This window comes from Paralichthys olivaceus, chromosome 8, assembly GCF_024713975.1.
Source record: "Paralichthys olivaceus isolate ysfri-2021 chromosome 8, ASM2471397v2, whole genome shotgun sequence".
Taxonomy (NCBI): domain Eukaryota; kingdom Metazoa; phylum Chordata; class Actinopteri; order Pleuronectiformes; family Paralichthyidae; genus Paralichthys; species Paralichthys olivaceus.
Window position 1 is genome coordinate 14,413,168 of NC_091100.1, and position 27,719 is coordinate 14,440,886.

The 27,719-nt window shown below is 39.7% G+C and overlaps 1 protein-coding gene and 1 long non-coding RNA gene across 12 annotated transcripts in view; both read left to right on the plus strand.

Moving 5' to 3' along the window:
- The window catches only part of palm3 (paralemmin 3), a 44,033-nt gene extending 19,728 nt beyond the window's left edge, over positions 1-24,305 (plus strand). For 4 of the 11 annotated variants that reach the window (XM_069530961.1, XM_069530965.1, XM_069530964.1 and 1 more), the window contains 7 exons: positions 6,172-6,224; positions 8,016-8,096; positions 11,293-11,420; positions 11,987-12,050; positions 13,475-13,508; positions 14,163-14,216; positions 15,224-24,305. In XM_069530961.1, coding sequence (XP_069387062.1) covers positions 6,172-6,224; positions 8,016-8,096; positions 11,293-11,420; positions 11,987-12,050; positions 13,475-13,508; positions 14,163-14,216; positions 15,224-16,122 — 1,313 coding nt within the window. In that variant the 3' untranslated portion in view covers positions 16,123-24,305. The remainder of the gene's footprint in view (positions 1-6,171; positions 6,225-8,015; positions 8,097-11,292; positions 11,421-11,986; positions 12,051-13,474; positions 13,509-14,162; positions 14,217-15,223) is intronic. The other 7 variants (XM_069530960.1, XM_069530968.1, XM_069530967.1 and 4 more) reach the window with 3 other exon arrangements.
- A 564-nt stretch (positions 24,306-24,869) lies between these two features.
- On the plus strand, positions 24,870-27,261 carry LOC138411247 (uncharacterized). Its single transcript, XR_011243901.1, has 2 exons — positions 24,870-25,313; positions 25,672-27,261. It is a non-coding gene; the product is annotated as an uncharacterized lncRNA (long non-coding RNA).
- Positions 27,262-27,719: the final 458 nt, after the last annotated feature.

Genomic DNA, 27,719 nt, shown 5'->3' on the forward strand with positions numbered 1-27,719 from the left:
AAGAGAAGCCCTGCAGCTACAAAATCACTGGGAAGCAAACCACAAAGCTGAAGGGACTCTTTAAGATGCACCACACAATAATTGAGGTAACTTAGGCCTAGCATTAAGATGTTTAAAATTACTTTAAAACAATATTGAGCAAACTACCTAAGGCAGTGGTAACACTATCTAATAGCTTCCTTCATTGCTACATGGCTTGAAGCAGGAGATTTAATCTCACTGAATGTCAGTAGCCCAAAGAACACACCATTCATATTTCAGGTCTTGATGATTTTCAAGGGGTCCGTGAAGAGTTAGATGCCATCTCTTATTGTAAAATTATCATCATTGAAGTCCTCTGGGTAGTAGTTAAAGTCATCTAATATTACTCTCGCTTCCTCTACAAAAACGTTACAAATGTAATCTTTACAAATGTATTGTATGGTTGTGTGCAGCCTATTCTAAACACTTATTATATAACACAGTCTAGAAAAACATTTCCACCAAAGCTTAAAGATAAAATCAACACCTTTCTGGAACAGTCTTGACAAAACTAAACATTATAATTATAGGATTCATTCCACAAGTTGCCCAAGTCTCAGTTTTAGATTGCATTGGATCTGCTAATGCTGTCTTTGTATCTTTTATTAATTAATTGCCTGGAATCTCATTTAGATGGTCGCACTCAAAACACAGGCCTTTTGAACTATACTATACCTTCCATATGAACCTTTTTTTCAGTCATTGAATTCGCAAAAAGCAATTTGGATATACCCTAAACCTAATTGAACATTAGAATAGAATCATTAAGACTAAATCTGTAAATGGCACCATTCCTCATTTCATAAAGGGAGGTACTGTGCAGTGAAAACATGCTTTACATTTCTAAAACCTGTGCTTTGCATTGACAGATTATCTAATTTCATCTGATGGGGCTTCTAAACACCACTCACATTATATATGAGCTGGCTCACACAGGACACCAGGAGGCATTTGCAGTATTTAGGTGCTACCGGTCACATGCAGTGCTCAGTCTTTTTAGTCTTCAGAAAATTAACTGTGAATTCTTTCTTCTCTTTTCTTCCACATGAATTAGAATTTGGATTTAGCTAAATCCCAAAATATTTTGTGGAGAAAGTCTACTTGTCATTTTATTATTTATTTTAATCATTTGTTTTTGCTTGTAAGGATAGCAACACTGCTTAAAATTGCCATATTCAATCTAATATCAGCTGTGATACTAAATGATTCTTAAATGTTCATTCCAGGCACCCTCATGTTTTTACATCTGTTCCTGCAGTGCTAATGTCTCCACACCCCACAAGGCAAATATACATTGTTATATAAACATGCACATATACACTGAAGGCAAATATACATTATTTTGCAGAAAGGCAGGAGGAATGTTTGCAAAGAAACCCTGCTGACAGGTTGGAGTAAGACTGAGAGACTGAGACGTAGCTGTAGCTTCTAAGATCCGACTGTTTTCACTTTCACCTATAGTTTTTAAAACCAAATTGAAGCTGAGATGATGAATTGTTTGGTAATGTAAGACATTTTTATCGATAAATCCCCAAAGATGTCCCCTACAGGGATTGTGAGGGACACTTTTACAGACCAGACAAGTGATAGAATGATAAAAAAAAAAATAATAATAATCTGCTGATTTGTCAAACTGCTCACTGCTTCCTGGTGCCCAAAGTGATGTCTTATTACTTCTTTGTCTGACCAGCAGTCCAAAACCCAAAGGCATTCAGCTGAAGGTGATGGACATCAGGATAAAATAACTAATAGTGATATTAAATGATAGATTAATCTCCAATGTCTTTATTTAGAGAGGAGGGTAACCAATGTCAGATCTTTAATGTCAATAGAATGTTGTTGATTTTGTTTGACACAACTGATACAATAATTTGAATTGCAGATCTTAAATGCTCACATATTTATCTACTTTGTAGATAAGAATAAAAAAGTAGAAGTAAGTAATCAAGGAATCAAAAATCTAAACTCAAAATGTCAGACCATGTAGATTCCATCCAAATGCCAGATTGAACTTGATTAAATGCGCGACTGATTAATCGGTATATCACTCGTAAAAGATGAAATTATTGATGGCTGAATTGAATGTTGATGACTCAGTTTCAAGGTTCTGACATTGTGCGTGCTGGTTCACTGTCTCACATGGACACCATTATTCTGATATTAACCTGAATATGATAGTCTTATTAAGATAATGCCATGTTAACAGTATTTTCTGATTAAATAACCTAAATAAGGTCATTCTCTGAATAAGTAATAATTTAATTCAGATGTGGAGTGATTACATCTTATTCACACTACAATGTCCTGGAGTTTCCACAACATTAGAATAAGGTCGGTAGTTGGAATATTGCTTTCCAAATAAACGTTGTCATGACTAATCATTTTACTTGAATGGAAAAGAGTTTACAAGCAGTCTGCCTTTCATTTGCACAACGCAACAGCGGGAGGTTTTTTGAAGACGTGTTCATAACAGCAATGAGTCCTCCACATTATTCAGGCAAGAGGTGGAGCAGCCAGGTGCTGCAGGCAGAGACAGGAAGTACTGTTTTAACTCCGCTGTGGAGATCACGTGATTTTTTTTTTTGACAGCATACAGACAGCAGTGTCAGCTCTTATCGCCACAAACTCTCTAGACATCTTCGTCAGTGTGTTCTGTGTGTGTGTATCTGGAGATATTAGTTTTTTTGTTTTTTCATCAACCCCCCCATTCGCTGACAATGAATCCAGCTGAGGATCCCCTTCTGTGTTCTCAAATTGAATTCCCCTAGAATTCTATGCACATTATACCAGGGGCCCAGGCGGAGTCTGCAAAGACTCTGGTTCACACATGCACCTTCTCTGGAGAAAATACGGAGGAACTGCTAACTTCAGTGACTTCTGAAAGAAGCTTAAGTGGGAACAGGGTATTGGGACAGTGAGAGACTGGGAGATATGGGAGAGAGTTGATGTGTGGGAGGTCAGAGATCTTATAACTCAACTGGAAAGTATTTGTGCAGAAAACAAATGAGCACCTTGAAACCCAACGAAAACTGTCTTTTTCAATTGAACTGAGGCTTCAGCCGTTTGAGTCATCTGTGTGGCATGAGACAGGTGTTACCAGTGACTATGGAGCCTGTGATTAAATACTGTAGCCACCAATCTGTGTCAATGGCCTTGTGCCATATAGGAGTTTTACTACGGCAGGCTTGTTCTGAGAGGTATTGGATGTAGTGTGAATTGACAGGCAACAGGCAGTGAAAAAAATGCTGTTTCTTCGGTCTCACAGCACATCTGTGAGATGCTGTGCTTTCTGGATGCCACAAGAGGATTGTGGGAGTGTGAAAATTCACAGTTAAGATGAAAAGATCCATGGTAAATGTAACAATTTTGCATAAATAATAATTTACTAAATAATTAATTTGTTTCATAATGTGGATACTGATCACTGATTTATATAGCAAAGCTTGTAGCCATTATGACTTTGTGTAAGAGGGATCCCAACAAAGCTGCTGTGTGCTGTACAGATTCAAAAGTCCTTTAAGGCACAGTTGTGATTGTGATAAAAGTGATCTTTTCAAATTAGTTTTAAAATACTTTAGTCCAGATTAGATAGACCCAGACAGATAAGAATAAGAAATGTAAAAATATATATTGAAATACATGTATTTTCTGATGGTGCAGTGGCTTGGCTCTGTGGCCTAACATAAGGTTATTGGTTAGAATTCCAGTTTGGCTTTCTGTGGGAAGTTGGCATGTTCTTCTCGTGTCTGCGTTGATGTTCTTCAAGTACTCTGGCTTCCTCCCACAGTCCAAAGACATGCAGATTTGGGTAAGGTCAAGTGGGTATAATCTCTGTATGTATCTCCAGAGGAGCTGAATGTGAGAATGCAAAGGTCTGAGTGAGACTCCACAAATTCTCCCAAGTTCCTCCTGCCAGCCCTGAGTAAAAGCCCGGATAATATTTTAATAAATTCATTTAAGAAAACAGCAGAAGATTATCTGGAGGATTGACTGTGAGCAAGTGGGTGTGATGATGAAATTTCAAACACAAGATATATGGAAAACTTGTGGATTGATTGATTGATTTCCTGACTTTTCTTTCTGCATAGTTTCTTGCACTGACAACCCTTTTAAATGAAACAATCCACAAGTGCAAATCACTTTTTCTTTTAGCAGGCTCAGGGTCTTCTGGGAAACAGTTGATTTAATCTATAATTTCTCTGTTATTCCAGTTTTTGAACAATCATTTATTTAGTCTGTGTTGTGCAAGATGTTACTATCTTACTTCTATGTCACCGGTTGTCCCATTTGTGAGCCTAATTCCCAAACCAGTTGCCACATTTCCCGTCACCTCATTCGCCCCTCGTCTTCTTGTTCTCCGCTCGTCTTTCCAGCCATCTTGACTTTCTATTTGCTCTTAACTTTTTTGACTTTGTCAGCTTTCCCTTCTCTAACCTCCTGTATCATGTCTAATTATCGAAGTCAGCGCGTGTCTACAGGGAGCTCCTCAATACCTCCTCATCAAAGCCTCTGTTTGTGTTTGCTTGTTTATCTCTGGCTGCTATTCTAGGCACTCTCCTGGAGCCCTGATGATACACAAGCCTCCGCTCACTATGGAGGCTTATATACTTTAAGCTGTCACTGCACCTCCAGTCATTCAAAACACACAAGAAAATTCGATGTTCTACCACTGCTGTTCTTGAAGGAGCATTGTCTTTCAACCTCTATGCATCTTCTTATATGTCTTGAGAGTAGTCAAGGCATGCTAGACATTGTAAAATGTTTCCACATCTGAAATGTTTCCCTTGCCATTTTCTTGTTTCATCCCCTTCCCCTACACCTTACTTTTCTGATTCTTATGTGGGGCATTTTCTCCTGTGACCCCCACCCCACATCTACAGAGCCCCAATAGAACGATGTACTGAGAAGCAGCAATAGCATCGACTCTCCAGAGTTGCCTTCTGGGGATAAATGAGAAGCAGCATTTGTGTAGTTTGGACGGGGATGGGAGGGTTTTCAGGAAAAAGAAGTAATGCAGCTGAGGGTTGATTTGTCAAAGCTTCTTTTGTCTGTGCGCAAATTAGGGAAAGAAACTTATATTTTTCATTCTCTTTAATGCTGTGGTTGCGTTTTGATGTTAAAAGCAAGGTCACAATTTTTCCATTGTTGATGAGGTTTCGCAGGTTATGCATCTTGAAAGTGTCTTGCATTTGTGTGTGCATGCATTGGTCAGCACTCATTTTGTGCTTCAAAGCACTGTTACGGCAATTATTGACACAAGTTGTGACAGAGTGGTATTTGTTGTTTGTGTGTGTCTTTTGAATCCAATATGCACCACATGGGATTGTTCGAAGATTATTTTTGCTGTTGCATAAAATCATCATATTTCCCAATAACGATGTTTTCGCTTTAATTATTTAAAATATAAAGTCTTTATTTATAAAACCCTCCCAGTGCAGAATTACAATGCAGGCTTAAAATAAGTCTTGTTTTTTTACTTTGAGGAGTTGATTTTTGAGTTAGTTGTGAGAGCTGCTATGCATGTCTTCAGGCTCTGCTCTCTCGTGTACCTCTGAGTTTAGGGCAACTCAAATTTGGTCCCATTTAGTGTGGGTTTGAGCTGTGTCAAGACAGAAACACAAGCCTTAATGGGGGTGTGGGGGACTTGTTTCTTGTGGGGATTCTGAGGAGGATTATGGGTCATGATTGCTCTCCAGATGAAGGTCTGCACTATACAGAACCAGTCTAATTACATGTTTCACAAAATCACAAAGTCCAAAATCCTGCCTCTGATTTTTGTTTTGCCACTCAAGCTCTGATGCAACAAGGGAGGGACTTGAGTTAGGGGACTATCGCAGAAATGCTGTTTGCTTCTCTTCTTCTCAAAATCTTTAGACTAAAGAGGAGTTTTAAAGTTGCCAAGACCAAAAATAAAGAAAAAGAACAGGACATACAGCTCAAAAGACAGATATTTCAAAAGAAGAAGAAAACGCTAAATAGGTTTTTGAGTGATTTTTTTTCGGATTAAAATCTTCTGAAATCTTGGTCTAGATTCATTCTCTCAGACCAGTTAACACATTAAATTCTGTAAAATGAATCATTCACTTGACTTGACTCTCATTTGTTGAACCTTTGATCTCAAACCTTCATCCCTGTCTCGTTGTGTCACAGGTTGCACGATGGATGAGACGGAGAAGTACAAACAGAGACTGGAGGCCATTGCTGTGAGTCCTTGCAAACAACACACACACACACGATTATCTGTTTCTCGATGAATTGGGCGAGTGGTTATGTGTTATGCGTCCACCTTCACTGCACTGAGTTGAATTGATCATATTAACATTGAAAGCAGAAATGCTTGGGTTGCTCACGGTCAGCAGCCGCCCCCTCTGATAGATGACAGTAGTCTGTGTGAATGTGGAAGTTATTCTTTCTCGAAGCACTTCTCTGAAAAATGACATTCATGTACTGTTAAGATTCTAATGATTTGTCTGACACAACCTCTACAGCCTGAATGTAAACGTGCTATGATTATTAAGTAATTAACTGCAGCGGGAATTAATTGCTAGTTAATGATTTGAATAATCAATTTCCATGATTCCTCGCATCGTAATCAGAAAAGTAATGCATCATTTAACTAGAACTTTGCCCGGTGGAGTGCATAACGTCACGTTTGCTGTTTGTTTGGACATACTTCTAAAACTATTGAAGATATATACAGTGTAAACTTTTTATTCCCAACTGAACCCACATTATCTCAGCTTCACATTGGTGAATGCTACAGTAATCCTATTTGTTACCATACAGTGACTGAAAGATATCCTACCCCCCCATAAAACCACATTTAATACTGCTAGATCCAGATTTTTATTTGATTCCGCACCAACTTGCAGGTAATCTTTAATATAAGTCTTCTAAATATGTTTTTTTCAAGATACATGAAATATTCCCCAGGAAATCCATTAAATATTTTTAAAAAATGCTTTATCCTTCCAATTTATTATTATAATAATAATACACATTCATATAGATCTGCACCAATATTTGTCGGGGTTCTCTTTTGGCCCGTTTCCTGTCGTTTCACCAAGTGTGATTTTTTTTGTGTAATCTTGATGGAAAAAAAACAACTATATAACATAAACATTTAAAGTTGTATTTCAGCCAGGAAACAGCATCAGCGGGATGGTTCACCACTGGGCTTGTGTAGGCTCTTCAGATGATCCTTTATTGGCAAACTGCTCAAAACGCAATGAAAACATGAGGATATAATGTCAATGCATGAATATTACATTTATTTCCTTGAGCAGAGGCTTATGACTTTTACATATCAGTTTCTCCATATTGGAGAAGCTGATATGGCAACACATTAGACGGTTTGAAAAGATTTATGTCTATGGATTTAAACTTTTATTTTAGTGGCTTTTCATTTCTTCATTTTCAAGATGCAAGTGGTGTCATAGGACCTCCTGGATTTCTTGGCACAAAAAAGAGAAATTCTCAACATGCATCAGTTATCAGCAGTTATAGGCAGGTTTACAATTGAGGTACCACCACCGAGATGACGGCTCGTCGCCTACAACCGAGACTTGTCTGTATAGAGAGAGCGGGTAATGGGACTAAGCTGTGCTCTCTGAGCTGTCTATAACTCCTTAATAATTTATTGACTGTGCAGTGTGGTGAGCCAGGGTGTCCCTTGTCCCATGAAAACAACTCCAGGTTGCCATGTGGACAGGTGCTCTGAGCATTATGGGATTTATAGCATACCTGATGTCTATGGTGACGTGTCCTTGTGACAGATGGCTGACCAGGTGTCCTGGTTTTTACTTTTTCTCAGTGATGTTTTATTCACTGCCGTCTATTCCCTTTCTCTGTTTATTCCATTACATCAGATTGTTTTATGTGAGTTTAACCAGTCCCCTTTTCTCTCGTTCTTTCTGTTTGAATAAAGTCATGCTTTTCTTGCCCTCTCTCTGCGTTCATTCAGTTTTTGGTATTTTTGTAATTTTCTCTTTCAGGAGAAGCGTCGGGAGCAGGAGGAGCAGGACAGAGCCAGGAGAGACTTGGAGGATGAGAAGATCAGACTACAGCAGCTCAAGGTGTGTCTCTCTCTCTCTCTCTCTCTCTCTCACACACACACACACACACACACACACACAGACGCACAGCTTTAATTTCACTCAGTAAAATTCCCCCTCAGACTCATTCCAGCTTGTTAGCAAGCAGATTGGCTCCAAATGTATTTCCTTATCACAGACACACACACACACACACACACACACACACACACACACACACACACACACGGACCAACTGTACAACCTTCCACACTTCCTGTTTCTGCGAGTTTCTTGCAAGGTTAGACGCGAGCCTTCCTTTGCTGAAATCAGTTTTTATGTGAATGTTTACACACTCTCAAAGTCACAGAGCTGCTCTATTGTTTTCACATCATTTCCAGACTGGCGTTCCCACTTCCTACTCTGCCATGTTCCACTGCCCTGAGGCACATTCCTCAAATTGTGTGAAATTTGTGCATCATGCGTTTACGTCCACACAGGAATGCATGGGTGCACTGAAGAGAATGTTTTACACATCCCCCTATGACATATATGTGCACTCCATGAAAGCATTTTATATATGAGGTCACAATTCAAGATTCAACAGGCCCGAAAGAGGAATTTAAAATCATTACTCTCTTAATTGCTCTCTCACAGGAGGTGATATCATTGTAGCTTTTAGTGCATTCATCAGCTTTGACATTGGTGTTAACCCCTAGGTAGATGTAAGGATGTGATAGGAGGGAGCAGCAGCTTACACACAGCTCCTGACCTGCAGGAACGTTTAGAGGGGACTGTGTCTCGCTAGCCAAAGGCACAGGGAGGGGAACAGAGCGGGGCTTGTTCTGTGCCGCATGAAAAAACACAGAGATGGTTTTGTGACGTTTACACTCAAGTAAGTAGCTACTGGCTAACTGTTGCCAGATTTTGGAAACATCGGACCACAGGCTGGAGGGGAGTTTGGGTTTTCACATGTTTTCATCTTGCAAGCTTGCAAACATCAAGTGGCTGTACAGTAAGAGAAAGTCAGATATTGACGCTTATATCCTCATAGTTATGAAAAATGATAACCCTGTCTGTTTCACTTGATTAGATGTTCTACAAGTTACAGTATTTCTACTCTTTAGCATCAGATTCAGCCTTTCTAGAGCAGGCAAGAGGACACTGTCTGGCTCAAGGGCACTGTAGTGATGCACATACAGAACAGGCTGAAACAAACAAACATTTGAACCAAGGTCAGCTGGTTGCAACTGAAGTCACCCTGCGGCCTCTGTTATTGGTGTGATGTATAACACAGCTGCTCTGTCATATGTTAGCATGAAAAATGTTTTTTCCCTCTGGTGAGACGGAAACTCGTTCAGTGGATTGTTCAATATCGACATAGTGCAACCATTTGAAGAGGCTCTATTCATTTTTAGCAGCCTGTCCTGTGTCAATATTGAAGCAATGCATTTCCTCCAGAACAAGAAAAAGGTTTTTATAGTGGAATGGATTTGTCTATAAAGTAGTTTTGTAACAAATAACAATGGAAATATATATGTGGGGAAATAAAAAGCCTGACTAACCGTACCGTAATTACCATCATCTTGAGTTTGTTTGGCGACTTCAGCTCACGTTAAAGTAAATATCTTTCCAACTAGTTTGGTCCTTGGTGGGGGATTTTTTCCTGTCTTTAAATATAAATCAATGTACTTGCTTCAAATTTGACAAAGTCTGCCAATGTTTGCATAAGATATACTTGACAGTGTCCTGGAAACAGAGCTGACAACACTGTGCTGATTTTCTAAATGCATCAAAGTAAAAGTAAATATACAATAACTACATTAAGAAAAAACATTTTCCCCACATTTTTTCTTTTTGAAGTTTAGTCCCCAGTGATGACACTAATTAGTGCAGGTGAAATAAACTGATATACTACAAAGCAACATAAAATCTCATGTGCTGTGTATTAAATCACAATCACACTTAAAGGAGTCGTGTGCTGTTGTTGCTGCATGTCTTGTAACAGTCTCTTTTGAAAACGATGTTCAGTCAGCTCGACAAACCACAGAGAATTGTGCTCCTGTTTTTGTAAAACTTGAAAGCTCCTGGTTTGGTGTTGTGTCAGAAGGGAATGGTAAGTAGCCCCTGGCAGCTTTCATTCACTGGGTCATGTCTATTTCCTGGAGAGCAGTGGTGGAACAAAAATAGAAATGAAGTGAATAAAGCATCTGCATCCTATAAAATTCAGACTAGCTCTTTCTCCTGGATAACTGAGAGGAAGGGGAGGGGTCAGACGTTTCTGTCTCTCACCTTCTTTTTTTTTTTAAATCTCATCCTCCCCTCCCCTCAAATAACCTCAAATAATCACATTTAACGTTATGATCCCCACCTCAGTTTCTCACTCTAAATAAATGCATTGAATAGTTGTTAATTTACCTGATTCAAAGTGTAGTAAACCAATTTAATAGCAAACAGCACTGTTTTTCTTGGCAGGTATTTTTTAAGCATCTTGGATTTAGTCTCTGTCAGTGTCTTGTGACTCCTCATGTGATCCCAGACTGTCTCCATATTGTTGTGATCAGGACTCTGTGGAGGCTCATCTGTTACACGGCTCCTTGTTCTTCTTGTCACTGAGGACATTTCTTTCTGAATTCCTCTGTATGTTTGGGACGGTGGCAATAAGACATTGGATAACATTACAATTGTCAATGTTAATCAGAATTGTAACTAGAGCCTAAATTGTGAATTGACAGCCTCATACTGTTTTTATTTTGTATTGCCAATATTATACTTTTATTAAATTTGCTGCATTCAATTCCTCTTTTCATATTTTCACTACTGCCTCCACTAAAGGGTTAGGGTTAGGGTTAGGTAATGTTAAGTAATGTTTGCAATCATAACAATATTTCCTGATACATATGTTATATTCTATATTTTGATAAAGCAAATCAATTTGATGTTGAAGGTACGGACCCTTATTCCATTATGGGAGTGGGTCATAACGCACCTTTGCTCGGTGTTGCAGTGCTGCTCACAAAGGCCTAGTATTAGAGGGCTAGATATCACAGTATGAGGGATACTGTATAACAAAATTCATCAGTTGAGATACTAATACCATTCAAAACTGTATATCATCGAATTTCATGACAATTTATTTGGGGAACACAAGGTAATCCTATTATCACGATACACAACTAATGAAAGTTGACTCACTCTCTCCTGCTTTCTCTTCCTCACCTCCTCTCTCTCACTGCAGAGAAAGTCACTCAGGGACCAGTGGCTGATGGAAGGAGCGGCCTTGTCCCCAGCGTCCCCGGACCCCCAGAGCCCGCGCTCCCCTCTGTGGGGCTCCCCCACCCATGAGACTGAAAATCACATTAACACGTATGGGCACAGTGTGTTTGTGTGTGACTGCAAATAGAGGAGACAGTTAGTGAAAGCAGACAGAGCATTGTTTCATTATTTTCTTGTCATTTTAGCTGCTTTACTTCATGAATGTTTTGGGAAAGTTGAGTTTTAATTGTACCAGTGCTGAACTCGGAGGCAGAGAGTGAGAAGCAGATAAGCCTGCACCCTTGCCAGGCAGTGTGAGACTTTTCTTTATTGCAGTGGACAATGTTGTCCAGTCCCTGCAGACGACGCTCCAAGATCCTAATCTTATTATTGCAAAGGTCCACAGCTCTGCCTCACTTTCCCACAGGACTACTCGTGTTCTCTGTGCATGGCTTGCGGGGAAATGTGAATGGGCTGTTTAGGAAAAGGAATTGCCTACAGTGTTGTTTCTTAGGTTGCGATAATAAAACAGGGCTATAGCCATAAATCTGGACATTTAAAAGCAGTGTAAACTTAAAGTGCATTGTTGGTATATATTTGATGTGTGTGTGTGTGTGTGTGTGTGTGTGTGTGTGTGTGTGTGTGTGTGTGTGTGTGTGTGTGTGTGTGTGTGTCAGGTTGCAGTCAGAGAGTCTGCAGTTGGATGAGGAGAACGAGGAGCAGATGGAGGATGGCCAAATGGTGAGGAACTTGTACACACACACACATGCCCACTCACTCTATGGACAGAAGGTGGTTGAAATATGTGTTAAACAAGCTCTCTCCATCATCTTCCATTAGGCAGACAACTTCCCACAACTTCTGTCGGTGGCTTTTTTCCCATGAATAATACATTTCTTTTCCTAATGTACCTTTGATGTAGCACCTCTCGTTCGGAAGAATACACTGCATGAATGTACACAGCCCTGTTACGTGAACATTTTAGCTCTTGAATCTCTCTAGAATGACTTAAAATGTTTTCTTCAAGTCGAATTCACCAACCTCCCTCTGCTGAAGGTCGTCATCATGAAACAAGAGTTGTCCATCCTGTTCTGCTGTGTGGTCCAGGGTCGTTTTGTTAAGGGTTTTTAATGCATGATTTATTTAAAGGTTTTATAAGTAAGTAAGGACAAAATACAACAACACAATATATGACCACAGTAGATGAAGTTTCACGTGTGTGACAGGATAAATGGGGTATGACAAAATAATCTGTAAGGGAGGTAAAAAAAAAAAAAAAGGTTAAATAAATTAGGTTAAATAATAACAAGATTTCTTTTTTCCAAAAGGACTGGGGGGGTCACTCAGCCAAAGGGGACAGTATCTACTGTAATTAAAAAAAGATATTACTATTACAGGCTATTAGCCAGGCTAGCCGAGTAAGGCTTTGAATGTATTACCTTAATTACAGGATAAGATAATAAATGATTTTAAAGGTAAAAATGATGATTATCTGGTGTTTCATGGATCAACTAAAGAAAAAAATGATCTGCAGACGAATCAATAATTACATAATCCTTATATGCAGCCATCATTTTATGTTATTTCTCATAACCAGTAAAACAGAAGACTGAACCACATAAAATATCTAAGAAGCCTTCCTATACAAAAACAGGTTCTTCAGTTGGTGATGATTCAGAACCATTGTTTTCTGAAAGTAGTTGTGTAAATGTTTAAAGAATTGTTCAGCAGACTGAGAATTAGCAAAAGAAATCACAATATTTATTTTTTAAATGCAAGACTACGGTTGTTTATGCAGAGTCATGACATGTTGAGGGTCTTCAAAGTGTAATTCAATCATAATCTATCTTGATCTGTTCTCAGCTAAACTTAACACAGTCATCCACATGAGCTGCATAGTTAGTTTGTTACTCTCTGTGGTCCTCTGGGTTGTTTAAGGTGTCAGACTCAAACTTGTTTAGACCACAACATGAATCATAGAAATACAGCATTCTGGATTTTGTCTGTCTCTTCAAAGCTTGTGTGATGTTCCAGTATTTGCATTTCATTTGTAGTTTCCTGCTTTTATATTCCCTTCAAAACACACCAGCGGACCAGCCGGCATAAATCACCAAACAGCTTCACCATTGTGCAAATTTAATTCCTCTCCTTTCCTCTTTACCCAGCAGGAGGCAGCGACGGCTGCTGAGGCTGCAACAGGTAACAGATCAATCTGTTATTACAGATAGTTGCAGGAATTTTAGTGGGCATTTTAGATTCTTTCAAAACTGCAGAAGTCTGCTGGGAGTATTTCAGGAACATGATTAGCTCGAACACCCACAGCATCCAATCAGCCGGACTCACACTGCATTCTATCCAAAAATACAGCTCAACCTTGTAACAAAAATCATCTTGTGGTGAGTGCAGACATTCTACTTTTCCAGTTTAGACAACAGATATCAGGGCCGGGACTCTGTTTCCTGCTGTGCACCGTTTACAGTTGAATAGTTGAGTAAAACACACAACGAACAAACACCGATGTTTTCTGTAGGTGTTTTACGTCAAGACAACATTTTGTCTAATCTCAATTAACAGCTCTCGGCATACAAATTCAGATCAGTTAAAAAGCAGATACTTGATGCATTTCATTCAATGTGGTCTTTGCTGTGAAAATAAGTTGTATAGGATAAGACCTGTAGGATTTTGTTGTTTTCTAATGTTGCAGCAGTATGATTCGATACCCACACAAGTGTCAATAAAGCCATACACTAATATCTTAAACAAAGACACAGGTGTATTTGAGTCAGAACTACCTCCAGTGTGTTTAGAGTTTCTTCTCAAAACAATGCATCCCTACCATTATGTCTTCCTCAGAAATGGTGCGAGGTGTTGTTGTGCAGAACGGAGAAAATAATGCAACAGCGTTTGGTGGGTATTGAGTTGACTCATGCACACAGTTGAATCAAATGTTTGTTTTGTCAACCTTGAACCATTAAAATCAAATTTCATCTTCATCAATCAATTTATATACTTAGCATCTTACCCTTAAAAAGCATGATGATCCCTATAGATTAGTCTGTATACATTGCATATACTGATCTTAACATATTTGCATGATAAAGGAAGGAGAGGCAAGGACATGCCTACACTTCACAAAAAGTTCATACATGCTGTGAAGAATAATTACGCACGTTGAATAAGGCTTTGCATACATATTTATGCTAATGAGCAGTCAAGTGCATAACTTGCATCTCTAGAGGGCAGCAGGTACATGGACGTGTCAGTGAAGATGCTGCTCAAGCTGTTGCACTGGACCCCCCCCCCCCCCCCCCCCCAATCAGTATTTAAATCATCCAGGGGATTTAAAGTTCTCATTGAGACTGTGAAATTAAAATTTATGGCAGTTTCTAGTTTAGCTGCATCTCTAACACTTGTTCTTCCAATGAATTACCCTTGAAATTGTTTTAATATTTCTCATCTCAGTTTCATTTCAAGTGTGCTGTGGGTGGTTTTGCTTTTTTTCAGATTCATTAATAAACACCAGTGATCACAATATCCTCTGTAGCAAATAGAAATAGTCTCCATGTATTACAACAGAGTTTCTGGCCTCTGGTTAAAACAGTGTTATCTTATAAGCTTCTGCAAGGACTATCCCATTTGATTCATCAGCATTTATAGACGATAGAAGCTTTTGTTTGCAGTAGTACAATACAAATGTTAGCTGTATTGAGTGCTGGCATATTGGTGGCAAAACTATCTTTGATTGTAATCACGTAATGGCGCATGTACATCAACCACAATGAAGCTAATAATCAGTGTTGATGTTTTAGCCTCAGTTGCAGTCACTCATAACATTTCAGTGTATGGAAATCTGAACATTTTCTGATATTTCTGCTTTTACTGGGTAATATTTATCTGATATTTTTTCCCTTCAGAAACAAGTGAAGATGAGGTTAGCAAAAGCCCCCGACTGGATGGAGCTGCAGTTGTCTTAACCAATGGTGGAGGAGACTTCAGTGCGGGCACTAATCACAACACCAATGGACCAGTCAGTGATCCAGAGGGTGTCGTGAGTATGCAGTCGGAGCCTGCGTTGAGCCTTGGTGTTTCTGAGGTGGAGCCTGGTCATATTCCAAACGTATTTTTTAACGAGGAGGAGGAAGAAGAAGGAACCCTGGTGATTAGAGCGGAATGTGTGATCATCACAGATGAGGGGGAGGATGCACCTGAGGATGTTAGACCCCAGGAAGATGAGCAGTCAGAGGAAAGCCCTCTGCCAGATCAAGAAGGGGAGACTGTGGAGGAGGTAACGGCTCCAGAAACCTTCAAACAACCTGAGAAAAGTCCGACGTCTGAACCCACTGCAGAGGCACAACCAGGCACTGGAGATGGAGATGTGGGCAGTGACATCAAGACAAATGAAAACATAAATGCATCTGAATCTGAAGATCCAACATCTGTGCAACTGCTGTCCCCAGCCACTGACCTAGAGGGCGCTACTGTGGCTTTAGTGCCAGTCTACTCTGAGATGCAACCCTCTACCGTCACACCCAGGGCTGAGGTTGAAGCTGCAGCATTGTCACCAGAGGGAGCCCAAGATCCTCCCACCGCGTGCGGCCAGTTTCAGGAGGTGCCCCTGGCTGATCCCCAGGTGAATCAGAGGACAGAGGCAGGAAAGGGGGAGCAGGAGCCCCTTCTCTCACAGGCCCCAGAGCCAGCAGCAGTAGCTAACAGCCCAGCCAACACAGAGACACACAGCCCAACCAGGGCGAGTCAGGGAGAGGAGACGGTGGCACCCAAACGCAAAACCTGCCAGTGCTGCTCCGTCATGTAAACCACCTCCCTGCACATTAACCTCCTCTCTCCCTCTTCAGTCTGCAGGTATGCCTCAGTCCAGTCGCTCTGATGTTCAACTCAGAACACACTCCTTCCCCTGTCTCTTTGTTTTAATGCACCCACCCTTCTCTTCCCTTCCCTCCACCACCCGCAGCCAACATTTCTTGTATTTGTCTCGAAACTTCCTCAGCCTCGCTCTCCAGCCTTGATACTCCAAGAGGAAGTTAGCTCTCCCTGACATGACGTGAGGAGGCGGGGAAATGACCTGGACTTGTCAGTATTTAAGTGCCTTGAGGAGCTTTACATTTGAAATTCTCATCACACAAGTGTGCTTTCATTTCCTCGGTTTGGAGACGAGCCAGCCAAGCAACGCAGCATCACAAAACCTCCGATTTAGATGCAGATGAGCAAAGACTTAAAACGTATTACTTTTAATTGTGTCTTCATGTGAAGTGCATCTGGTATTTTCCATAATCTGAATGTGAGATTTAACTGGAAAAGTTCAAAGATCTGGAGAGGTTCAGAGAGGATGCTATTCTAATTTAATGACTTTAAGGCTGATTTATTTTATTGATTTTTTTTATTTGACCTTTGTATTAGAGACATTTTAATCCAAGTATAGAGCTTGAATATTTTTATTTACTTTGTAATACAGGTTTTGACAATATAGATACTAATAGTACGAAATGTATAAGCAGCAGGGTGCAACACTGAATATTTGTAGGCCACTGTCAGTTGTAAAAGAGAGATTGTTTTAAAATACCTGAAAGTATGAAAGCTTTAGAGCAGGGGGTTTAGAGCTCCTGATGCAGCTCTCTGCACGGACGTGTACACTGTATACAGAAAGCTTGTGAAATTGAGTGTCTGTTTCATGAATGGTTTAATGATTAAACTGACACATGTCATACAAAGCTTTTTCTGGATGTTTGTCTAACATTCCCAGTATTTGTCCCAAAATCACATCATCCACCTCTGTGAACTGGAATCTGGTGCAAATGATTGAATTTAAGGGGACTGTTGGGCCTTATAGGAGGTATGCAGTCGACTGAGGGACATTTCTTCTTGGGGTTTCTACCTACTCCTCATCTACACCATGTAAGACACCTCATGAAGACGAGTTATATTCTTCTGCAAAAATACAACCTGGAGATACAATACAGTGAATAAAACGATCCCTGCATCAGTGTTCCAAACAATAAATTAATGCATGTGTACTCAAGCTACGTACAACAAGCTGTGCCAAAGGATGTGCCTGATATTCCTGCACGTCTCAAAAATCCCCCATTTATTCAAGAATATGACACTTGTCAAAACTGCCGGGGTCCCAGCAGTGTCTCGGCCACATCTTTTTCTAGCTCTGTGGTGAACAGCAGGGTCCTGTCAAGGGTCAGACCAGAGCATGATTCCTTGAGGGGGGAGTGAACAACAGTATTTCATATTTCATAGTCATCAAACTGCTCTCAAAATGAAATGATCAATAAGGGTTAGATGGATAGTGAATTATGTTGTATGATCTATCTCATAGTAACCTGTCACAGGGTTTACATTAGAAAAAGATCAGCTCAGTATCCAGGTTGAGTGTTTTTTTTTCCTCTGAGTAGCTTTTGAGAATCACTTAAATTTTTAATTTCTGTGCAATTTCCATTTCCAGTAAAATAATCAAGTGTGTCGAGGGAGGAATTATTCCTCCAATTCTCCACTTTTTCAACAATGAAATTAATGACCTGTATTAGCTAATACATTAAATGCAGTAGACAGATTACTACAGACATTATCTATTTAATATTCAAATTATCTCTAATTGAGGGATTCAAAAAGTTACATTCCCAGATTCACTGGTTGCTTTCAAGGGTGTTATCACCTGCTGTTAATAATATGTCACAGGGAAGTCACAAAAGAACAACATAAACACTTAGCGAACACATTATTCATATAATTTGCACACTGCACATTTAGTGTGTGTGCGCACGTGCATGCGTGCGTGATTGCCTTCCGCTGGTTGGTGTCTGTATAGATTTTATTGTCAAGCCTTTGGAGCAACTGGATTAATGACACAAGCAGAGGAATCAGACTCGGATGCAAAGAACACTCACCAGGTTTCATTGATCATGCACAAAGCATTAGTCCAGATAAGGCAACCAAAGGACAGAAGGCAAAGCAAGGTAAAATTCCAAAGTCCATAAACACAACACTACACACTGTAGTGGCTGCACATGGAATGGACAGACTATATAAAGTGGTCTTCTACAGTAGGCTTAAAGGTGTAGTGTATGAGATTTAGGTGAAAGGGATCTATTTGCAGAAATTGAATATAAATAATCCTAGTGATGTTTTCACTGGTGTGTTTCACCTAAATTGTATGAATTGTAGTTTTCTTTACCCTAGAATGAACCTTTTATATTAAAAGACTTTATATTTACATCAGGAGTGGGTCCTTTCTACGGAGGCCGCTCTCATGTTATGATCAATGGTGTCAAATCATCAAAAGAGAAAGATCACTGACCAGTTGTTGACCTGTGTTTTCCAGCAAACTACCATTGTTCCATTAAAATGGAACAGTCACAGGAAAAGGGTGGGGCTTTGGTGTTTGTTTGATTCTGACAGCATGTGACCAACCATCAGCCTTGAACATTAACACAGGTTAGAGAGCACAAGTGTAAACAAGGCACAGACTAGACACATAAAATCTTTAATTTCACAAATACCCATGGGTGGGTCGATACAGAAGGTTTCTATAAAACCAGAACTCCTCTTTGCCTGACACCAGTGCGCAACTGAAACGTGAGACAAACAACCTAGCAGCAAGACAACACACAACACAGAGACATGTTGGCTGTACTCGTGGCAGTTCTCTGCTTGGTGTCTGTGAGCCACTGCGCTCCTCTGACCTGCAAAGACTTGATCGGGCCTATGCATCAGCCGGATGTTCATCGTTTCCAGGGAAGATGGGCCTTAGTCGCGGCCAGTCTGAATAATTCTCGAGCTGATGAATTCCTACAAGCAAGAGACAGTGTTGCTATTGACTTCAACATTGTGTCTTTCACACAAATCCAAAGTTTAGGTGACCATTGCTTCCATTCTTCCCTCAACATCTCGATAGAGGGCCACATCCTCAATGTCGAGGAGAGGATCTGGACCATTACTGGGATCTTGCACCACACGTCCTGTCCAGACTGCGTGGTGTTGAGCTGGGAGACAAGTTCACCTTTTTGGTCAAAGGAATTGTACCTGTTCAGCAAGAGGAGGGAGGTAAAACAGGTGGAGATGGAGGAGTTCAGGGCTCAGGTGGAGTGTCTGAACATGCGTCCATCTATCGTGATGGATCCGTCCAAGAAGCTTTGCCCAAACAGCCCATCGCCAGAGGAAAGGGCTCAGCTCGAGAGACTCAGAGAGATGCAATCTGCTTTCGAGGCAAATAATTAATGTCATATAAATGTAAAAAAAAATGATGATTTAACTAAAGATTTGAAAAGATACATCAGTGTTATGAGTTTTTGATTGAGATTAAACTGCTCAAAAGATAAATTCTGAATTAATGATTAATAAATCAAGTGATGATTTCCATTCCATTCAATGGTTTTCCAGCTGTAATTATGTTTTTTACAAACTAATTAAACACTGTTAGATCTCTATTATAATCGTATTATCACATAGGCATGTATGTTTTAGTGATTAAAGCAGTAAACATGTAAGAATATTTCAAATTGGACCAGTCCAGTCATGCTGCTGGGACACATCAGTTTTCAAATGCAGTCACAAGACACAGCTCTTTATATTTTTAAATTTTGTTTTGATTTGATTTGTTAATGTTTTTTTAAACTCAGATTTTACATATGCACTGTTGTCTTTTTTCTTTTTGTTCGTCCTGTCCTTTTGTCTCATCTGTTTTGTTGATGCAGGGCTCTGCTTGTTCACTTGCTATTCATTTTTGTCATTAGTCTTTTTTGTCAGGGATTACTTTTTCACCTTCTGTAAAAAACAAACGAAACATAACTGTCGACTGTTAATTTCTCTGTTATGTGATTGGTTTCCCAATAAACATATTTGAAAGAAATGTTGACTTTATGCATTTCAAGAGTTGATTAAACAAATTGTGTGTTTAATGTATATTTTTAAGTATAAGTTTAACTTTATTTAATCAAAATAGCTCTCAAGTTATTTGATTCATTTGGAAAACACTTCTTTAAAAGTGACCCATTATATTGAACTTTGTTACATGGAACATAAATATGTACATGAGACACATAAATTCGCCATTTTAGGCCAACATTTTGCGCAGATTCTTACTCTTGCCAAACACACATGAAATGTCAGATGTTCAGGCCAAACCAAATGGGAGCTACGGACCTTTAGGTTTGTGGTGTCCCTGGTGTCCCTGAACCTCTCTGAACAACATGTTGTCAGAGAGCTACTGCCAGATGCTTCCACCTCTTCACACGGGTCAATATCTTACATTATAAGTAAGAAATCATAATCGCTTGTCTTCAAGTGAGAGTGATAAAAGCAAGTGCTGTGAAAGTTGTCATCAGCTTTTTAGAATAGGTGCATGTTTTTTGTTTTTCTACTCAATTCCTGACCAGCCTTGCCAGAACATTGTGAACCTTGTGTATTTTTATGGACATGGTGTCAGAACTCTTACCTACCCCAGGATGACACTTGTTTATATTATATTTTTGATGTTATAGACTGGTCACCAGTGATCAGGTGGGTTTAAAAAGTTATGCAAGTCTTTACACACAACATTTTTACGATATATATTATTTATATTTATATCAAAAACCCTCCATTCATATTTTGTCTGTTGTATTTTGCTCAGCTTTCAGACCATTGTTTGTTCAAGTTGATCGCAGGATGCAGTGAACAAAGAGAAGATTGGATTTGGTCTCTTTCTTTTATTATATTTTTCTCTAGCTACCTAAAATACGATTAAAGGTTTTTTTCTCCTCTGCCAATTACATATCCTGAGTCATTATTAAATATTACAAATCAGTGGGTATCGTGAGTTGATGGTTCATTTCTTAAAGAGAGCCAAAAGTTGTTAATAATAAACTATTACCAAAGAAAAGTTTGTCATTTCACAATCTGAGAATCCACAGACAGAGACTTTGCTCTGTGTATTTGCAGTATTGTGAAACTGGAGGTCCTAAAATAATTATAAAACCAGACCGAATTCATTGTGGATCCTACATTAGGACTCTGAGCTGGTGGAAATATTAATTGTACTTCATACAATCAACTATTTCATAATCCAGAGACATGTTTGCTCTTTGTGTCTTAGCTGCCGTCTGCTTGGTGACTGTGAGCTCAGCTCCTCTGGCCTGTGAGGAACTGGTCCGGCCTTCGGATCGATTGGGTCTCGATCATTTGGCGGGAACATGGGTCATGGTCGCAGGCGGTCTGAGTGATGCAGCACAAGTGGATCACTTCAAGAGTAGAGACAGCGCCATCATTCACTTCGCCAACACCAGTGAATCCTCCAAACTCTCTTTCAGGCGCGCCTTCGGTTTCGGCAGCAGCTGTCGATTCTTGCACTCTAACATCTCACTGGAAGGCAGCAGCTTCAACATCGGTCAGGTCAACTTCACCGTGACCTTCCTCTTCACATCCTGTCCCGACTGTTTGGTGATGCACTTTGACAACCAGCAGAACAAAGTGCAGCGTTTGTACCTGTTCAGCAGGAGGAGGGAGTTGGAGCCAAGGGAGATGGAGGAGCACAAGGCCCAGTCACTGTGTCTGAACATGATTCCACCTGTTCTCATGGATCCCACCAAAGAGCTTTGTCCAGTGAAGGCACCTGAAGGGGACGAGGAAACAGACGGACACTAAGACTCTCTCATGATATATGGTCACTGTCAGAGGAGGATTTGTGGCTAAACTGTGCTGTTTAAGTGTGACTTCACTTTTGTCTTGAATAACATAATGAAGTCTGTTGCCCTGAACCAACATTATATTGGCTTGACTGGATTTCTTCAAGGATTCTCTAGTATATTTTCACATAAGCACATAAACAATATCCTATTGAACAACAAGAAAGCATTGTAAGATATTTTAATAAAGATGTATTAATAATAAATGAATTGATCTTTAAACTTCCAATTCTTCTAGTTCTTATATGTATGTTTGTTTATGTGTGACAAAGCTTTCATTCGTTGAAGTTCGTCAGCACAGTGTCTCGAGCAGCTCAGTTTAAATTCAGAAACACTCATTTCAAATCAGAAAACAAAAAATTTGGCCGGATAGATTCAAACTGTAAACAGCAATGATTTATCCAGTTTGAGGTATTTTTAAAATTATAAACATGTTTATAATTAAAATTAAAAAGCTAAAACACACGATTACACTGAGGTACACCACTGATAATACGTCCCTAACAACCACTGGTGGTTGTTAACTTCAAACACACGTATGAAATGTCAGATGTTCAGGCCAAACCAAATGGGAGCTACGGACCTTTAGGTTTGTGGTGTCCCTGGTGTCCCTGAACCTCTCTGAACAACATGTTGTCAGAGAGCTACTGCCAGATGCTTCCACCTCTTCACACGGGTCAATATCTTACATTATAAGTAAGAAATCATAATCGCTTGTCTTCAAGTGAGAGTGATAAAAGCAAGTGCTGTGAAAGTTGTCATCAGCTTTTTAGAATAGGTGCATGTTTTTTGTTTTTCTACTCAATTCCTGACCAGCCTTGCCAGAACATTGTGAACCTTGTGTATTTTTATGGACATGGTGTCAGAACTCTTACCTACCCCAGGATGACACTTGTTTACATTATATTTTGATGTTATAGACTGGTCACCAGTGATCAGGTGGGTTTAAAAAGTTATGCAAGTCTTTACACACAACATTTTTACGATATATATTATTTATATTTATATCAAAAACCCTCCATTCATATTTTGTCTGTTGTATTTTGCTCAGCTTTCAGACCATTGTTTGTTCAAGTTGATCGCAGGATGCAGTGAACAAAGAGAAGATTGGATTTGGTCTCTTTCTTTTCTTTTCTTTTTTCTCTAGCTACCAAAAATACCATGAAATGTTTTTTTTCTCCTCTGCCAATTACATATCCTGAGTCATTATTAAATATTACAAATCAGTGGGTATCGTGAGTTGACGGTTCATTTCTTAAAGAGAGCCAAAAGTTGTTAATAATAAACTATTACCAAAGAAAAGTTTGTCATTTCACAATCTGAGAATCCACAGACAGAGACTTTGCTCTGTGTATTTGATGTATTGTGAAACTGGAGGTCCTAAAATAATTATAAAACCAGACCGAATTCATTGTGGATCCTACATTAGGACTCTGAGCTGGTGGAAATATTAATTGTACTTCATACAATCAACTATTTCATAATCCAGAGACATGTTTGCTCTTTGTGTCTTAGCTGCCGTCTGCTTGGTGACTGTGAGCTCAGCTCCTCTGGCCTGTGAGGAACTGGTCCGGCCTTCGGATCGATTGGGTCTCGATCATTTGGCGGGAACATGGGTCATGGTCGCAGGCGGTCTGAGTGATGCAGCACAAGTGGATCACTTCAAGAGTAGAGACAGCGCCATCATTCACTTCGCCAACACCAGTGAATCCTCCAAACTCTCTTTCAGGTGTGCTTTTGGTTTCGGCAGCAGCTGTCGATTCTTGCACTCTAACATCTCACTGGAAGGCAGCAGCTTCTACATCGGTCAGGTCAACACCAGCGTGACCTTCCTCTTCACATCCTGTCCCGACTGTTTGGTGATGCACTTTGACAACCAGCAGAGCAAGATGCAGCGTTTGTACCTGTTCAGCAGGAGGAGGGAGTTGGAGCCAAGGGAGATGGAGGAGCACAAGGCCCAGTCGCTGTGTCTGAACATGATTCCACCTGTTCTCATGGATCCCACCAAAGAGCTTTGTCCAGTGAAGGCACCTGAAGGGGACGAGGAAACAGACGGACACTAAGACTCTCTCATGATATATGGTCACTGTCAGAGGAGGATTTGTGGCTAAACTGTGCTGTTTAAGTGTGACTTCACTTTTGTCTTGAATAACATAATGAAGTCTGTTGCCCTGAACCAACATTATATTGGCTTGACTGGATTTCTTCAAGGATTCTCTAGTATATTTTCACATAAGCACATAAACAATATCCTATTGAACAACAAGAAAGCATTGTAAGATATTTTAATAAAGATGTATTAATAATGAATGAATTGATCTTTAAACTTCCAATTCTTCTAGTTCTTCTTCTGCAGTCGAGAACAGTGTTGATGAATCTATAATATGGGTTGACTGGATTTCAGTAGATGAGCTGATTTTCATTTGCTCCCTCTATCATTGTACAGATTCAGTAGTTCAGTTTAATATTTTCATTTGGCACACCAGGTGAAAAACCTTCAAATACGAAACAGAAAAAAGAAAACTACATGTGTATATATCACAAAAACTATGATAATGTAGCATAAAGATATGTGTATTATGAACACTACAGCCTATGACCACATATTCTATTGATAATCATTTCATTTTGACAAAGGATTTTATCATCATATTTGTTCTATGTAAGTAATATTAAATTATGTAGACTCTGGACACAATCTTTCCTTTGCTAATACTTTTGTTATTTATGGTTTCACTCAATTCATGACCAAAGAAGTTAACATAATGCAGTGATAATAATAATGGCCCAAAAAAAGTAAGTCACTGGGTTTATTCATTTGTCATCTGTAAACAAAATCATCAGTCAAAGGTGTTCAAAAATACTTTAATAACTCGAGAGTAACTCAGAGGGATGAAATACACTACAGACTAATGCATTTTTAAACCTGATTACCTTGATTTACCTTTGTCTCCTGACGTCATTATGGCCCAGTACATCTTTAAACCATTATTTTGTATACCTTTGTTTTGCTAAAACCAATATTATGACTATATGTATAAAGTCTGATATTAATAGTGATAAAAAACACATGTTGTGGTAGAGGGTTGATTTACTCACAGAACAAAAGGAAGGAACAACTCCTACAGCTTAGTGCATTCTGTTTATACAGTGAACTCAAAAACAACTGACACATTAAAACAAGTAAAGCAAAAGCAAATAGAGTCACAGTCCCAAATGTCACCCACACAAAATCAACAGGTCGAATAGGGACATCCTGCTCTCTGGTGTTTTCAGTTCAGAGTATGAGTTTAGGTTTAGTCATCCAACATGCTGCAAGAGAGTGAGTATCTCTGTCACTGAAAACTCTCAGTGGACATGTACAATCGATTTTTTTTAGTTTTATATCACAGAGAAGAAGTATATGATCAAAGTGTTAACATTGCAGTTTGCTTTCTCACATGAAATTGGACAAAAAAAGAAATGATGCTATGATATACCCACACAACTTTCCTCTCCTGCTGCACTGCATCTTTACACATATCCATTTTCAGCAGTATTTCTCCAGTTTTTAATTTTAGAGTTTTAAATCAGTATCTGCAAGCAGGGGCGGTTCTGGCTAATTGGAGGCCCTGGGCAAAGAACAATTTTGAGGCAGACTGCAAGCATCTGTAATGAACCTTCATATTTTCATTTGACAGGAGGAAGAACAGAAAGTCTTTGCTTGTTTGTTGCCTGGAGTATGTGCCTTGGTACTGTCCCTACATTTATCACTATTTAAATCGTCTCTTATCATGATTAGAACTTGACTATACTGTGTGCACTGTTGCTGTGTAGAATTACTTTGCGCTCAGGCAAGGTTGGGGATCACCCATTTTAAAACAAGTGATGTCATTCCAATGCCAACACATTTTTTCCTATAAGATATCTCAGTGAATAACCTGCAACTTTATCTCAGGAGGGAAACAACTAATGACATGATTTTCTGTGATTGCACAATAATGGAATCCAGTTGGATAAGAAATAATGGACCTGTTCTGTGTTGCAATAGTGGACTTTCTTCAGGCAGTCAACACTATAAAACTGGACGGACCATCAGAGGAGACGTTACAACTGAGAAAACCCACAGAAAGGTAAAAACCTGATATCAACTTGTAGAAGCAGCAACAAACGTCAACATCCAGAGACATGTTTGCTGTGTGTGCCATCGCTCTCATACAATGCTTAATGCCTGTGGGCCATTCAGCTCCCATGGTCTGTGAAAAACTGGTCCACCCTTTGGATCAGCCAGACCCTCATCATCTCGAGGGTAAATGGGCTTTAGTTGCAGGAAGTCTCGACAACACGGCGGCCATGGAGGCACTGAGACTAAGAGACAGCATCACTATGTACTTCTCCAACTCCAGTAACGCCTCCACCATCTCTTACACCCAAGTCAACCGCTTTGGGGACCTGTGCCAGCACCTGCGCTACAACGTCTCAGTACAAGAAAGCGCCTTCAGCTTTGATGTTCAACGCTTTGAGCTCACAGGGTCTTTTCTCCGCACTTCCTGTCCGGACTGCCTGGTGATGAGGTGGAACGTGAGGTCAACAAAGAGGATTTCAACGGACTTGTACCTGCTGAGCAGAAGAAGGGAATTGGAGCAGACGGAGATGGAAGAGTTCAGGGATCAGCTGAGGTGTTATCAGCTGCCTGCACCGGTTGTGATGGATCCCACCAAGGAGCTTTGTCCAGAACAGCCCGACCGACAGCAGCAGCTAGACTGAGGAGACAACACTGGGACAATAGACATGAGGCACATCTGTACATAATGTTCAGTCAAAAATAAAATGTCACAGGGTTCTTTGTACATGAGGTAAATGTTCAGTTTCCCTTATTTTGTCCTAGTTTTTGTTGGTCTCTATTAAATCAATCCACAGTTCAGTTTCAAAACTTCTTTTATCTTCCCGGTGATCCTACGTATCCCAGACACCACCAGCAAAACTACAGAGGAAGCAGAGGGAGTTTGAATCTTTGAACATCCTGACTTACTGGCCAATAAACACAAGAAATATTTTTTTATGTTGAAGATCAATATTGCCCATTAAATCAACCCCCCTGATGCTGCCAATACAGCATGGCATGATGGGATTTATTTGTACAGAATGTCTATTTATGTTCTGTCTCTGTGTTGTTGTTTTGAAAGACACATATGTAATGCAGCCGACAGTTTGAGCAATCACTGTTTTCTCTCTCTCTCTACTTTGTGGACACCTGCAAAACTGAAAATAAAAGCTGAATCCAAAATAAATGAAAACATGCTCTTGTTTGATTTTGACACCCTCAGAAGTTTTGTCACTGCAGCCACACAAACTAAAGTATGATGGACCAAACAAGTTTTGAGATTTCAAGGATAATGTTGATGTAGCACAGAAAGAGAATCATTATATAACTAGAACAGAATTGTAACTGATTGATTATATGACTCTACTTTTGATTATACTAAAAGTACTTGCCAGTTGTATCCAATTTCCTAATGCACCCGAGCACCCATTAAATTTTAGTGTGGACCTGGAAATCTGAATTCTTTTCACTTTCTTTAACATCGCAAGTGATTTTCAGCATTTCACCGTTTCCCTGGGAAAGATTCATGGATCTTGATGAAAACAATCTGGCATATTAAGAGCACTGATCTTAATGAGTGTTAGAGGACTGTTGTAGGTATGTGCTCTACTGAGATCCTCTTGCAAATCCAGTTTAGTGTTTGTT